Raw genomic sequence first — 15,505 nt, forward strand, 5'->3', positions numbered from 1 at the left:
AGCCAGACTCAGAAGGAACATGGGGAAGTTGTGGCAGCTTGTCTGCCTGGGGTGGAGACACGGCAGGTCTCCCTTTCACTGAATAATCTCTGCTAGCACCTGGGTGACCACCCTCCTACGCAGTGATTCAATGCTTGCAATACATTCACAGCAGAGTTGTGTGCGCGCACATAGCCCACTGCTGTATAGATTCTGACCTGTTCTTGAGCTGGGACAGACCACGGCCCTCTGCTGGCTGAAGCCAGACCTGCCACTGTATTGTCACCATCCTCTAGACAGAATCAGACCTGCAAATGCTGGGTCTCTCACCTCCCATGCTTGGCTCACCCATAGGATATGACTTTTAGCTCAAGCAATTTTGGAAGTGGCCATCCCACAGTCTGTTCCTTATGGTCACAGGGGTGTGATTTATCCATTTACTACAGTGATTATGAACTGGCCACCAGTCAGGGTACAAATGCTGAAAACACAATGTTGGATACAGTTTTAAATCCTGCACTTAGCACAACTACCACGAGAGGGCAAAATGCTCCTATCAGCCAGAATCCTGTCACAGCAACCGAAGGCACCTTAGCATAGATCTGCCTACCACCCTGAAGAATTGCAGGACTTTTCCTACCCTCATCTAGATCTATGAATACATCAGCAGTACTGTGTGGTCTTCAGGGATCATTCCTGGACAACACTATTATCTCCCCCTTACAGCAACAACTGGGATTTCTTCACCTGCTCTACAGCTGCAGTGCAGAGATACCACAATACTGTCCTGTTAGCACCTAGAAGAGGGTATGAATCTCATCTGGGAACTGGGACAGCATCATCACTGTGATGTTAGCTCTTCTGTTGAGAGACACGGGTTGTGTTGCTCTGGAACAGGTGTTTTCAGAGAATCCTTTTAACAGAAGCTGTTGACTCAGGCTCTTTTCAGGGAAGTACCCTTGGCCTCAGATACTGCAGATTCCACTTCAAGAGTGGCTAGTACAACCAGTGAGAGTGAGACGTCCAGCAGCCCCCACCCCCCCCCCCCCCCTTTTTTTGAATGAAGCTTACTGTATGTTCCAGGAAAATGTCTCAGCCAAAGATCTGGCCTAGGTTTGGCAAGCAGGACTGTCATACTCAAGGCTCTTCCTTTGAGAAAATGCACTTGATATGGGACAAACTGCAAGGAGTGAAATTACATCTAGCTCCTCAGGGCTGGATGTGCACAAGAACTTCTTAGCTAGGAGGGGGAAATGTACCAAATGCCTTGGCACCAGCAGAGGAGCAGATGGAATCTTTTCTAGAGCTAGAAAGTAGCAGCTTTGGCAAGGCACCAAGTTTGGCCAAGTAGCTGGTTTTCTTTGAGGGGACCACTTTGGGGCATAAAGGCTATGTGAGATCCTAATGCTTTGAACCAACCCCTCATTCTGTGTCTCTGCGGACACTTTCTCTGGCCAAGATCTGGGACTCCCATTAATACCACTCAGAGCAGCCAGATAAGTCTCCATAGAGACCACAAGAAAAACTACACAGCAGACTTGTGTGGCCTTTCCATTATGAGGCTCCTCATGCTAGTGCTTTGATGCTCTACAAAATGAGATTGCAGAAAATGGGAAAGATGTAAAGAGCGAAGGCAGGGAGGGTTTAATATTTTCCTGAGTTATTTCACCAAAGAAATTCTGGATCTGAAGTGAGGCAGCAAATGCCCTGTCCTCAGCCCATCCAGGTGGCAGGAGAACATAGGGACCTTTGGAACCTACGCAGACACATGGATGACAGCTCAATTGGAGTTCCATTTATTATAGATCATATCACCAAATATCCATCTCCTGTGACAAAACTCCACCTGGCCTCACATCTTCTGTGCTATAAGACCCATGATAAGAGTTGTAGATTTTTAACACCAGAAATAGTACAATCATTTAATTTGTTCTCCAGTATAACACAAAACATTTAATTTCAACCAGTGATTCCTGCACCAAACCCGTAGCTTCAAGAGTATCTTTTATAAAGCCATCTAATATTTATTTTTTTAAATTTAGTATTGATTTAGAGTCCATGTGCCAGAGAATCCGCCACAACCCTAGGTAAAATGGTCCAATGGTTGTTAGTGTGTTAAAATTTGTGCCTTATTTCTAGTCTGAATTTGTCTGGCTTCAGCTTCCAATTACTGGATCTTATTATCGTTTATCGGCTAGATTAAAGAGCCCTCTGCTTATCAGAAATCTTCTCCCCGTGTAGGTACTTCTAGACAGTGATCACATCCCCTCAACTTTCTCTTGGGTCATCTAAGTCAAGGGAGCGCCTTTAGCCTCCTCCCCTCCATGCCCAAGGGCAGGTCCCGCCTCTTTTATTTCAAAAACTTGCCCAAAAACTCCAGATAGGCTCTCTTCTGGGGAGCAGCGGCAGGGACGAAGTGTCCCCCGGGATGGGTGAGGACTGCTGGATCGACGAAGTGGGACGCCAGCTCCCTGCTCAGTCCCGGCGGGATGACCCGGTCCGTGTCCCCCAGCACATGGAGCGTGGGCACGGCAATGGGCTCCCGGTAGTAGCCGCTGTGCGGGGCAGCCCGGCTCCTGAAGCCGGCAACCACGATAGCGAACTCAAAGGGGAACCGCGCGTCCCCGCGCTGCTTCAGGGCGCAGACCATGGCCGCCAGCGCCGCGCCCTGGCTGAAGCCCAGCAGCCCGTCGAAGGGCCCCTGCTCCGCGAGCGCCCGCGCCACCGTGTCCAGGGACTCGTCCAGCCCCTTGCACGCGGCGGCTTCCTCCAGGGCGTCGAACGTCTCCTCCCGCGACCTGGAGAACCACCAGCCGCGGGGCGCGGCGTCCTCCGGCTCCGGGGCCGGCTCCAGTGCCGGGGCCCGGCGGGGAGAGAGAGCGCCGGGCCCAGGCTCCAGGGGCGGGCCCAGGCTCGGCCCGCCCCGCCCGGCTCCCCGCCGCTGCCCCGGTACGTTACCGTGCTCGGGCGCGGGCCCCGGGACCGGGTGGGGCGCGCTCACGCTCACCAGCTCCGCGCGGCCCCGCAGCGCTTTGCGCAGCGCCCCGGTCCGCTCGTGGAAGCTGCGCTGGTTCTGGCGGTAACCATGGAGACCCAGGAGCCGGAGCGGCCGCTTCCCCCCGGACATGGCGGTCACCGGAACCGGATATCCGGCTTTCAAACCGGAAATTCGGCAGCCCCGCCTGCCCGCTGGAAATGCCTATGCCCCGCTCGGGGCGGAACGAGCGTTGCCATGGGGCTGAATGGGGGTTTTCATTGGCCAGCGCGTGCTGAGAGGCGGAGCCAGGGCGGTCCAGCTGTGAGGGGCCCAGCCGGGGCTGTCAGGGCTGGGACAGGAGCCCCCAGCACAGCCCCCCCGGCCCCCCCACCCCGCGCCAGGCCGAGGCCGAGCCTGAGTTATTCCCAGCCTCCCCCCCCCGCCCCCCTTGGGGGGGCGATGGGCCCTGGGACGCCCCCGTTCCTTGGCCAGCCTGAGCTCCCCCAAGCCGGTCCAATACAAGCGATGACCTCACCCAGCCTGTCAGTCTCTAGGCAGCCAGCAGCCCCCTGGGGCCAGGCCGAGCTCAGAGTGCCGGGGGGGCAAGGCTGGGATAGCAGGGGGCTGCGGGTCAGGAGTGAGGGGCACCAGCAGGAGCCCAAGGCTGGGATAGCAGGGGGCCGTGGGTCAGGAGTGAGGGGCACCAGCAGGAGCCCAAGGCTGGGATAGTTTTACGGGGCCTGCCCTGTCCCTCTCTGCTGGGAGCCTCTCTCTATCCCTGGCTCCTGCACCATTTATCTCCCACCACCACCCCCAGCAACGCCACTGGGGACAGAGCAAAGACAACCACCCAGAAGAGGCAAGTTAACATGGGCTCTGACAGAGATACGGGGCTTGTTTCTCTTCTCCTTTAGATCAATGTAATCAGGAGCTAGTGATAGCAGGTGAAGGCTGCTCTGTGAGTAGAACCAAGACCCCGGGAGGAGAGCCCACATCTGCCCACATGTGAAAGGACTCTAGGGCTGGAGGACACTTTATTTCCAAGTTTCAAAGAGGATTTTGCAAACCATGGAAGGTGAAACACAAAGAGACAAAGAATCTATCCCTCCACTGCAACTGGCAAATGTATCAAGGTAACTACAGCGTGTAAGTTAGGGTTCACTGCTGCCGCCAGGCTGAGCCTTGATGTCTACACACTGGGGCTGAGGCACCGAGGGGAAAAGAGCAGTGTGTTGGCCTAAAATCCATCTTCCCCAGGCAGAACACAAGCGGAACCTCGGCACTGCTCCCAACTTTGTGCTTCTCAACATCCCATTAGTGAGACTATGTCCGAAACCCAGCAGAGTTGAAGGGCCTTTGCGTGGCCATTTCCACCTCTCTGTAGTACACACAGGACATTTCAATGCAAATTAATCATGGTTTGGGCACAGCTGTTCCTTAACGGGGGATCTCAGTCCAGTGCCCAGGGAATGGTTCCTATCACAGAAACCACTGCTACAGCCGGTTCTTTCAGGCAGCCTCCGTGGAAACACTTCAGGCTGAATGGGCCAGACACTGAGAGATGGTTCTCCAGGGCAGTGAGAGAGTGGCCCTGCCACTGCCTACTCTGTACCTGTTCTGGGTGCCAGTCAGTCAATCTATAGGGCTGTTGATCTGGCCCATTTCACCAGCTCTGAAGTCAGAGACAGCCCTTCCTGAGAGCAAAGCTGGGAGCGCTTGTTTCCAGGCTGGTAACTGCAGGGCTGTACCTGCTGATATCCCCATTGTTTGGGGGTTCAGGGGTGCTCTGGCTGCAATGGGGCCTTGTCTTGACAGCTGCAGTCGGTGCATTTCTTCCCCACACCAGCATCCACTGGCACCACAGGTTCAGGCAGCTTCCTCTACGGCCGAGAGAGAGAGAGAGAGAGAGAGAGAGACCATTCAGAAGAGGATCCGTCCCCAGGGTTCTGCCAGCACCGTGATATCATCACACCTGCTCCCTAGTCCCAGCTGCTGCTCTTGAAACGCACCTGCCCCACTCCCCTTGTGGCCCCTATTAGGTTATCTTGGCCTCCTTTCCATCCCCTGCGGAAAGCTCACGTGCTGGAAGTCGTGTTCTCAGCATGGATTTATGGGCACGCTAAGCCTCCCCTCTCATTTCCTAGGCAAATGACACCAATAAATGCTCCTGCATTGCCCTACAGTGAACAAGTGACAGGCTGTGACACAGCCCTTTGTGCTGCTCCTGCTTATCACACTCCAGACAGGCACCCAGCAGCTGCCACTTGTTACAGAAACAGCGACAATAACTCAGAGGAGCGCCTGCTCCCTGGCCTATATCTCAGCGGGAACAGCCGATACCGATCAGACAAGATTGCTGCTTCTCATAGCCACTCCAGTCCTGCTGGCCTCTTAAATCACTTCCCAGAAAGTCCTCTAGACACCAGCTCCTTGTGCTAGGGTATTGTGACATACCCAGCTGGGAGCCCTGGTCTGAGCCTACCCCAGAAAGCATCCAGCTCTGCCACACATGGTGGGAGCAGGAGCATTGGCCAGTGGGGTGAGCTGGCTCAGCAATGACCCCAGAGGACTCTGCTGGGCCCACTCCACCCCAAAGGGAGCTGGCCTCTTGGGAATCCCTGCCACACACAGCCGCAGCATGGGGCCAGTATCGGAACGGGCTTCGGATTCGGAGCTTGAGGCTGGAAGTCCTGGGTCCATTCGCCACATGACCTTAGGTGAAAGTCTGTGCCCCTTTCCAGGCCAACGGGGAGCGTGAGGGAGGGGGGCGGCTCCGGCTGCCGAGCGCTGGGCCAACACCAAGCATTTCATTATCACCAGCCACTGGGTGGTGCTCTCAGCTCACGGCAGAGCCCAGGCCGCGCAGGCTGCAGGGCGGCTTCCTTGTCAACAGGAAAACCCCAAACCCAGAGAAGCAGGAATTAAAGCTGTCCCAAGGACTGGTGTCTTGTTGCCCAGGGCTCTGGCACTGTCCCCTCCGTCCCTGGGGAGTACTGGGGCCACCAGCTGGGGGGCAGAGAAGGGAAAGTGCAGGGCCAGGGCCAGGGCCCAGCTCCCTCCTGGTCCTGTCTTTGTCCGCACACAACAGGTACAAAGCTCTGGGCACCTGCCCAGTCCCCTGGTGGGCAGGTGCAGGCAGCACATGGTGTTTCTCTTGGGCACAGCAGCGGGCCGTCGGCTGCCTAGGGTGAAAGGGGAGGGGTGAGGCTCAGCAGGAGCCAAGGCCTCGGCTGGGGCAGGTTTGTGGCCATGTTCCCCAGCATCACCCCAAGAGAAACGGGTCAGGAGGAGGCGGCAGTGAGAGCTTGTGTCGCCCCAGGGACCCTTCTTCCTTGCAACCCCATTGCAGGTGCCTCACCTGCGCTGGCCGGCTGGTGCCCCTCTGGGGCTGGTGGCTGGCATGGTTGACTGTCCAGGGCCCCAGGGACTGGCCGGCGTAGAAATCCATGGGGTAAGTCTGCTGCCACTCGATTTCCTTCAGAGCCACAGCAGCCTGGATGGGTGCAAAGTCATGTCACCACAACAAAGGACCCAGCATCCTCCACAGGAGAGTCGCATGGAGAAGCGACCAGTGTACCAGCCCCTCTCAGCGGATGCCGGGGGCTCAGACTGCTCCACACATGCACTTTAACGACTTAGTAAAATGGTTAGAAGCATTAAACTCCAAATCAGAGTCTGCAGCTTTCTGAGGTGCTTGGTACTAAAAGGGCACTGCTGTGAGGAAGCTTGCAGCGCTGGGGTCCCTGGCTGGGCACTGCTGCGGGGAAGCTCGCAGCGCTGGACTGCATATTAAATCATGACAGAGCATTAGGAACAATCCAGGTGCTCGCTCTGATGTGGTGGGGGGAGCAGAGACGACTGGGAGCACATGAAGAACGACCCTGCAGCGCTTGGTGTGATCTGCAGAAGCATGTGGAGGCGGCCCTCCCACCCAACGGGACACGCAGACCAGGCAGAGAATTACAAACGTGTCCATAAATCTTCCCTAAAATAATGTGGTGCTGGCCCCTTAGTCCCTGTCTGCAGCGATAGGGGCGGCCCAGTCACAGCCAGGCTCAAAGTTCCCCTGCTGTTATTTGTCTGTGCCCGGCTCCCAGAGCCTCTGCCTTCCTCACAGCTCGCCTGCATTGGGCCAGGCAGTTGGTGGAGGAGTAGAGACATTTGGGGAGATTGGGGCCGGCTGGGCAGGGCCGGAGGTGCACCTGATCTGTGCAATGGAACAAGTTCAGCCAAGGGAATGTCTGTTCTGGGCCCTGAGCCTTGTCCGTCGGGTCCACCGACTCCTCTCCCTGCGGTGCTGGGCACTGGGGCAAATTCCCGTCCCACCTCTGCCAAGGCGAGACAGAGGGCTGCCGGGAACTTCTTACCTCGTAGGGTGTGAGCAGCGGCTTGCTGAAGGCTCCTCCCCAGTCAATGGAGAGCCGGGGACAAGCCACCTGCACCCACCTGGAAGGGAAGCACAGGGGCCACGTTACTCACTTAGTTCAGGCCAGAGCTGCAGACAGGGTCTGCTCCCTCCCGCCAACCCACTGGGCAGGGACTTGCTCATACGCTGCCCGGTGATTCCACGGGCTAGGAGCAGTGCAGCAGGTAGCTCTTGGCCCACACAGGGTGCTGGGCAGTCACCTGTGAGCACTGTCGTTGCTGGCCTAGCTTGGCCTCCCCCGGTGGGGGTCCCTCTCAGACCCGGTCAGCTCCCTAGGGTGGGCGAATCCCCAGCGTGTGGGGGGCACGGGCCGCATTCGCTGGGGAGATCCTTAGGTTTTGGGGACCTTCAGTGGCTGCCTTTACGGCCACCCCCACGTCTAAGGAGCTGCTGCCAGGGCCAGGGGCTTGGCCATTCAGGGCAGAGGGAGGAAGAGGGGCCCAGCAGACACGAGGGAGCTCTGAAACTACAGAGCAATTATCGTCCTTTGGAAAAGCCAGACCCTCCAGCTCAGTGCGACAAGGGCACTGTCTGCAGGGGCCCGGGGCTGCCCGCCCCCTGCCACAACCCACTCAGCTAAGTGGAGGAAACCTGCGAAGCAGCAAACAGCACTTGGCGTGTTTATTTCAGCTTGGCCTGGGCTGCATCCCCGTCACCAGGGATCTGTCCTGCTCTCCATCATGTTTAGCCGAGTCCAGCCGAGCGAGAGCATCGCACGACGCAGCCCCGGCACCCGGGAATATTTCAGAGCCCAGGGTCAAACATGCAGGGCTGGGAGAGGCTACTTCCAGAGCACAGAGGAACACGGCCTGGGGGCCACCCCCCGAACCACTCCCACAGCAAGGGAGGAAGATCTGCAGGCACCTCTCACTGGGCAGTGGGGGCCCACGGCCAGGAGAAAGGGGGTGACCCGCTTCTGCGGGGCGGCTCTGCAGACACTCGCATGGGAAAGGATGGGAGGGGACACGGGACGGCACCCAGACAAGCCCTGGAGAATAGCGATGCAGCGAAGAGGACCCCTGGGAGGACAGGCGAATGCAGAGCCTGCCCCACAGAGCACAGCGGGCGGGCGGCTCCACATGGACACGTCTTGCTGAACTAGGTCACGGGGAGGGGCTCGTGGCCACATGGGATCCCAGAGCTGGGGGGCCTGCTTGAGTCTCCTGGGGGTCACCCCTCTGACCCCAGCCAGGCATCTCCAAACTGGCTCCTGCCCCCAGCTCCCGGGGCGGGGGGCCCACACTGGAGCGCATGCTTGGTACCTCGCCACTCAGCACCACGGCTGCAGGGGATGGGGGGGGGCAGCTGGACCCGCTGGGGAGGGTGGGGCCTTGTGGCTTCCTGCTCAGGCTCTACGCCGCAGCCCCCCAAGCCACTGCCCAGGAGTCTCCAGCAGCCAGAGCTGAGCTCTCCGCTGACACTAACCAGAGCGTTTCCACGGGGCCTGCGCCCCACTCCCAGGGCTGGGGCGTCACTGGAGGAGTGTGGGGGGCACTGACAGAGAGGAGGTGCAGGCCCGTTGCGGGTCCCCACAACACATCATAAGAAGCTGGTCGGGGCCCTGAGCAATTGCTTGGCCTGCTCATGCCTAGGGCCGGCTCTGCTGACGCAGCACCTGTGCTTGGACACCAGGGAGCGACGCTCCAACATCCTGGCGTAGAGACAAAGGCCTCGGTGCTCCAGCACCCTAATGAAATCACCAGGACGTGACCCTGCCCCATGGCCCCCTGGGAGAGACTCCTGCTCCTACAGTAACGAGACTGGATTTAAATTCAGCCCATTCCCAGTCCCTGAGGGCCCCACAGCAGAATGCGCCTGCCTCCGAGCTCCCAAAGGGACATGGGCCCACATGCCACTGACACAGCAAGTGCCTCACGAGGCCACAGGGGCCTCGTACGAGACCATCACGCCCAACCACCCATGTGCAGAGGGGCAGCGCCAGGCTGGGGTTCAGACTGGCACCAGGGGTCTGCCCAGCCAGCCCCATGGACTGGACGGGGGAATGAACTGGACATCTGGCACACGCAAAGGACGGCGCCTCCTACACGTGTGCACCTGCGCGAGGACTCCGGCCCGGGCCCGCCTCCCCCCGTGCAGAGGGGCAGACTGGGACCTGCCTTGGGAAGAGCGGTTGCAGGGTTATTCTCCTCCTCCGCAGCAGAGGAGACAGGCCAGGGCTCGGGGCTGAGGAGGGGTCACTCTCACCAGAGAGCAGGGTCCAGCAGGGAGGGGGAGCGAGGGATCCCCTGGGACGGCGCAGGGGCTGTGATGGCGGCTGTGGGAGGAGGCCAGGTGAGACAGGATCCAGAGGGCCCGGGGGGGACAGGGCAGACACAGGCAGAGCAAGGCCCACACTCACGCGTCCACGTCGGGGAACAGCTGCAGCTTGCTGGGGAAGATCTCCGAGAGCAGCACCCTGACGAATGGGAGGCCAAGGGCTTGGAGCCGCCCCTCCAGGTGCTGTGGGGAACGAGACATAGAGAGTGTTAGGAGAGCCCCAGCTCGGCAATGCCCGTCAGGCAGGCAGGGAATGTGTCATTCCCTGGGCAATCCAGCCTCCGCTGTCCTGACAGGAACCTGGGAAAGGCCCTGCCAGAGCAAAGGGGGGCAACGAGCAGGGGAGGGGCTGCCCAGTACAACCGGGAAGGGCCTCAGGAGCGTGGGGGCCTGACCCCTGGTATGGGGGGGTGGGGTAATCGATACCATAAGGCTCTGGAAGTCCCCAGTCCCTCCAGCCATCACTGCTACAGCAGGGAGAGCTACTGGGGGACAGGATGGGGCCCATTAGACAGGAGGCTGGAGTAGTCCCACCTGAGCCCCAGAGAGGGGGCTTCTCTCTACCCAGCCCAGGAGCAGCCCAGGCAGCAGCAGGACAAGCTCCCCCACCCTCACTGCCCCTCCCAGGGGCTCTTCCCCAGAGCCCACCCAGTCCCTGGCCTCTCTACAGGACTGTCAGTTCCTTGGGACAGCCCCCACACAGCACATGGGGGATGCTGGGGGGCGTCTCCGGCAGCCAAGCAGCTGGAGCCCAGACCCCATCAGCCCCAAACAGCAGCTTTGCTCAGCTCCACCCTCAACACTCGCAGCTGAGCCTAATGAAGTAATTACTGTTCAATGACAACAATCTGTTCTCATTAGCCGCCGCCTTCTCCTCGGCTGCCTGCAGCAGGGACTGGGTGGGCTCCCCTCCATCCTGGCCCAGCCATCACTGGTCATTCTGCCTCTGTCCTGCCTTCTAGCCATCATGGCCTTTGCCACAGCAGCCAGGGAGAAGGGATGATTTAGTTGGGGTTGGTCTTGCTTTGAGCAGGGGGTGGGACTAGATACCTCCTGAGGTCCCTTCCAACCCTGAGTCTATGATTCTAAGCCGCAGGCAGCATCATCCTCTGTCTTGACCCGTGACAGCCTGAGCTCCCGCAGGCCCCAGTCTGCTCTTCCTGGCATCGTCAGCTGAAGGGCCAGCGAAGCCTGCAGCCACTCGCTGCATCGGCCCAACAGGGAGCAGCTACTAGCCAGCGCTGAGGGAGCAGGCTGAGAGCTGAGCCGGGCATGGGGCTGTACTCGCTCGCCCTCCGCAGCACTGCCAGTGCCCTGCCCCCCGGCCCAGAGCAGCCCCCATGCCAGCCCTGGGCCCTACCCCCCAACCCAGAGCAGTCCCCATACCCCAGCCTTGGGCCCCGCCCCCTGACCCAGAGCACCCCCTGTGACAAAGTGGGACTGTTCTTAATGTTTCCTCTGAATACTGTGTGGGTGCCTCAGTTTCCCCTATGCATTTCTTAAGTCTACAGTGTGCATAAATGGCTGACCATCTGTCTCCTAGCAACAAATGGCCAGGGCCCTTCCCCCCTTGCAAGGGGACAGCTAAAGGTGAACAAAGAGATCAGGTGACTTCCTGGCCCGGGAAAGAGACAAAGGCCAGAAAGGAGGGGCTGGAGAGTTTCATTTTGGAGCTGGCTGGGGATGGGAGGTGAGGGCAGATGGGGGTGTCTGGCTCGTGGGACCCCAGAATGGATCCGGCTGAGGGGTCCGGTTCTTTGTACCTACAAGCTCTGTTTTAGACCGTGTTCCTGTCATCTAATAAACCTCCATTTTACTGGCTGGCTGAGAGTCACGTCTGACTGCAAAGTGGGGGGTGCAGGACCCTCTGGCTGCCCCAGGACCCCGCCTGGGCGGACTCGCTGTGGGAAGCGCACGGAGGGGCATATGCTGAATGCTCCAAGGTCAGACCCAGGAGGTGAAGCCGTGTGAGCTGCTTGCCCTGAAGACAGTCTGCTCCAAGGGAGAGGCGGCTCCCCAAAGTCCTGACTGGCTTTGTGGGGAGCAGTTCCAGAGCATCGCCCGGGGACTCCATGACACCCCCCAGCCCCTTCAGCACTGCCCCCCCAGTCCTGATGCACCTCCCCTCTGACCCCAGCACCCCGTTATTCTAGCCCTGCAGCTCCCCCCGCCCCACCGGCCCAAGAGCTGCCTGCTCGCTGGGGGCGGTTTTGTGACTTGGATTCGGGAGACAGGTTGGGGGGGTTCACTCATGTGATGGAAGTGCTGGGGGGGGGGCGCTCTGGGCATGACCCCAGGCTGCACGGTGGGATGTGGGGTGGGGGCACCCAGGGACACAGCAGGTGCCTCTCTCCCATCACATCACCGTGGCCGTAGCCAGCTGTGGAGCAGCTCCGTGCTGTCCTGCGCTAGCCCTGGGACGCGTCGGGCAGGGCCAGTGGGAAAAGGATCAGGCCAAGACGGGGCAGGAGGTGGAGTCCCAGCCTTGGAGCTGCTGCCATGCCTGGAACTCAGCAAGGAGGCGGCACTGCAGAGCCCCAGCCCCGCCTGGCCCTTGGCACTGGGCCAGGACAGGGGAAGCAAAACCAATCCCAAGTTCACGTCACTAAACTAAAAATAGCTGAGAATTAATTGCTGTGCGGCCAGCGCGGGGCTCGCGGGGCCGGCTCTCTCCTGCGAGGGGCCTCGGCACTGGCTCCCTCTCATCTCCTGCTAATTGTCCTGCCAGCTCTGCTCGGGAGCTGTAGAAATCCTGGTCAATGGCGATCAATGGGCATGAGCCAGGGCCAGGAGGCGAGTCACTGGCCAGGCGAGATCCCCTCCCTGCCCCACTGCACAGTGAGGCCAGGGGCATGATGGGCAGCCGCTCACGCCGGCCACGCAGGAGGCACAACCGGGCAAGTGCCAGGGCAGCAGCGGGGCTCGGGGGGGCGGGGGGGGAGTGCTGCAGACCCCAACACGTGGTCCTGAGTGGGGCCGAGGTGGCTCCTGGACGGCAGGGAAGAGGGGGCAGCAACAGGTCCCGGAAGGGAGGATGGATTCTGAGAAAAAGCCAGTTTCTCTTTCCTGCTCCTGGGGCGCAGCGAAGCCCTTCGGGGGATCTGGCTCCACAGAGCAGGGCTGGGGGGAGCCTGATCCCCAAGCCAAGCCAGCTGCGGGACAGGCACATCTCTGGAGGTACCTGCAAGATGGATGTGGAGCCCTGATGCCCCAGGGTCCCGAGAATGAGTCCCCAGCTCCGGGCGCGGGCGGCGGTGCGGATGGCCTCCTGCCGGGCATGCTGCATGCGCTCGTGGGCGTAGTGCTCCCTGGAGAAGACTTTGCTGTAGGGATCGTACCTGTGCAGAAGACAGAGCTGAGGGCAGGCACGGCTGGCAGTGCCCAGCAGTTCGGCCCCTCCCTAGAGTCAGACCCTGGCGGGGATTGGGACCTCCAGGGCGCTGCACTCACAGCTGCCCACAACTGACACAACATTCGGGGGAGGGGGGGTGTCTCTCCCCGCAGGAGGGAAGGAGGGGGGCTGACCCCCTGTTCCGTCAGGGGGGCCTGGACACTAGCACAGGTTCCCTCGCTGCTCTGGGATGAGCTCTCTGCAGGCAGCTCCAAACCACGGCCATTCCTGTCAGTCACAGGTCGCTGGGCTCCCCTCTGACCGCACGCTGGGAGGAGAGGGGACCGGCTAACTACCCCTCCTCCACACCCCATGGGGGGCAGCACTGACCCACAGGCCTGCCAAACCCCCCTCTCCCCTCCAGGAGGCACTGACGGCTCCTCCGACTCGGCTCCTGGCAAGGCCGGGCTCTTTGCTCTCCTGGGGTCCCTGGCCCTGAGGCAGCCACCTCAGGCTGATCCGTCAGTGCCAGCCTCTCCCTGCCAGGCGAGGACAGTCTGGGGGAGGTGCCCTCTGGCCCGGCCCAGGTACGGGAGCCTGCCTGGACGGTCCATTGGACCCAGCAGGCCCGGTGGTGTAAGACTGAGCCCTTCCTACCACCCGCATTAGAGGGGGAATCAGCCCAGATGCTGTGGGAATGGGTCACTAGAGAACCTTCCCAGCCAGTGGCCCGTGGCGCTCTGGTCAGCTCCCAACGCAGGGCAGAGTAGGGCGTGCGTGAACAGAGATCCGGCTCCTCTTGGCCCGGCCCCTGGCTTCAGCCCTGCCAAAGGCTGCAATGCACACAGGCCGGGCCACTCGCTCTCCTGCTCTGTCATTCTTCCCCCTCATCAATTATGAAGAAATCTTTGATTTGTTGCTTTGTTTGACGAAGAGAATTTTAATCAAATCCCACTTGGGCTGCAGCAGCTTCCCCAGCCCCATAAACCTGACGTGCGTCTCCCGTTAGTAACAAACGACCTACTAAGAAATTCAGATTTCACAAAATGGGCCAGCCTTTCGCTCCTGATATTTCATCTGCTTTCAGCAGCCTCATCATCACATTTTATGGCCTCTGCCTGCAGCAGCCGGGGAGTTTAATGGCTGCACCTCAAAGAGCTTTCACAGGTACTTGTCAAAATGTTTATATTCAGCCCGAGTAAATGGCTGGTGTTCATCTCATCAAGCCCGACTCCCCTCTGCACCTCTCCCTCAGCCCTGGAGCCGCTTGTGATTGCTCCGTGAGGGCTCCCCTACACGACTCCGCCTGAATGCCCAACACCCCGTAGGAGGCCAGACCGTGCTGCTGGGACCTGCAGGGTGAAGGCCCGTGGCCTGTCCAGCGCCGCAGCGGCAGGCTGGGCCAGTACAGCTGGCCGCTGCAGCGCGTCTGGTGAAGACGCTCTATGCCGACGCTCTGTGTCCCGTTGGCGTAATAAAACCAGCCCCGCGAGCGGCAGAAGCTGTGCGGGCGGGAGCTCTCCTGCCGGCATCGCGCGGTACAAGCACTCATGTCAGTGTAATGTATGTCGCTCGGGGGGGGGGGGGTTATACGACATAACCTGTAGTGGAGACAGAGCCTGAGAAGCCCATGAACAGGGTCTGCTCCTGGTAGGCAAGTTTTGACCCCACCGCCTCTCTCCTCGCCCAGCCAGGCTGCACCCGGACCAGTGGTGGTTTGCAGAGCGCTGGCTGCCGGCTTCCCCACCTCGGCTCTGGCAGTAAATTGTATTAAAAAGCTAAACAAACATTAAACACTTCCCAGCATCCCTGCCATGGGCTCCCATGGGGGGGGGGGGGCAAAGGGGGGCCAGGCAAAAGCCAATGGGAGGGGAGCCGGGTCTGAGTGACAGCCAGGGGAAGGAGAGGCGGGATGCCCAGCCAGAAATGGGAGGGGAGGTATCCACAGACAGTCTGACTATGCCCATGCCAGGAAATCCCATATCCACTCCCCAGCAATGCCCCCAGTGTGACTGTTGGTGACCCCTGCAGCCTGGCTGGCTCCAGTACCTGTAGGCGGGAACTCCGGGGTTGGCAATCATGACAGATTCCAGGTGGAAGCGCCCATCCCCCAGGTACCTGCAGCAGGGAGAGAAGAGCTCAGGGACGCTGCCACGCGGCTCAGGAGCCAGCTGACTCCAGAGCACTGTCGCAGAGCCGGGGACGTTTGGTTCAGGCCCGTTCTGACTGCCTGGTGGCTGCTGCCGCATCTCAGCGCTGTGTGCAGGAGCCCATACCGGCCCGTGCTGAGCACAACAGGCACAGAGCAGGCAAAGCAACCGACTAAGGGCTGGGTTCAAGCAGCCCTGCACTCTGGGGCTTGCAAACAAAACCTGTGAGGCCACATGGGGACCAGTCAGCGCCAGTGGGCAGGGGAGAACCAGCTCATGCTGGCAAACAGTGAGAGAAACCTCCCCCCGTACACGCAGCTGGCGAGGGGATGGGACCGCTCTGCCTGGCATCCTGCACTCACACA

The 15,505-nt window shown here is 60.0% G+C and overlaps 2 protein-coding genes across 2 annotated transcripts in view; both read right to left on the reverse strand.

Annotated features, from left to right (window-relative positions):
- Positions 1-1,779: 1,779 nt before the first annotated feature.
- Positions 1,780-3,106, reverse strand: OVCA2 (OVCA2 serine hydrolase domain containing). Its single transcript, XM_029912521.1, has 2 exons — positions 2,933-3,106; positions 1,780-2,827 (listed from the first exon to the last, which is right to left on the reverse strand). The coding sequence occupies exons 1-2, from the start codon at positions 3,104-3,106 to the stop codon at positions 2,330-2,332; spliced, it is 672 nt and encodes a 223-aa protein (XP_029768381.1). The 3' UTR covers positions 1,780-2,329.
- A 1,029-nt stretch (positions 3,107-4,135) lies between these two features.
- DPH1 (diphthamide biosynthesis 1) overlaps positions 4,136-15,505 on the reverse strand; it is a 46,664-nt gene continuing 35,294 nt past the window's right edge. Inside the window, exons 7-12 of the mRNA XM_024194365.3 lie at positions 15,040-15,108; positions 12,841-12,997; positions 9,742-9,842; positions 7,324-7,402; positions 6,315-6,449; positions 4,136-4,836 (exon numbers count right to left, since the gene is read on the reverse strand). Coding sequence (XP_024050133.1) covers positions 4,732-4,836; positions 6,315-6,449; positions 7,324-7,402; positions 9,742-9,842; positions 12,841-12,997; positions 15,040-15,108 — 646 coding nt within the window. The 3' untranslated portion in view covers positions 4,136-4,731. The remainder of the gene's footprint in view (positions 4,837-6,314; positions 6,450-7,323; positions 7,403-9,741; positions 9,843-12,840; positions 12,998-15,039; positions 15,109-15,505) is intronic.

This window comes from Terrapene carolina, unplaced genomic scaffold (assembly GCF_002925995.2).
Source record: "Terrapene carolina triunguis isolate 2854851 unplaced genomic scaffold, T_m_triunguis-2.0 Scaffold231, whole genome shotgun sequence".
NCBI lineage: Eukaryota > Metazoa > Chordata > Testudines > Emydidae > Terrapene > Terrapene triunguis.

Bases quoted from the DNA above. Each gene is read 5' to 3' on its own strand.
- OVCA2 (XM_029912521.1), bottom strand. From the start codon at position 3,106: ATGTCCGGGGGGAAGCGGCCGCTCCGGCTCCTGGGTCTCCATGGTTAC. The intron at 2,828-2,932 runs GTACCGGGGCAG...CCGGCACTGGAG, and splicing joins CCGCGCCCGAGCACGGTAAC to CCGGCCCCGGAGCCGGAGGA.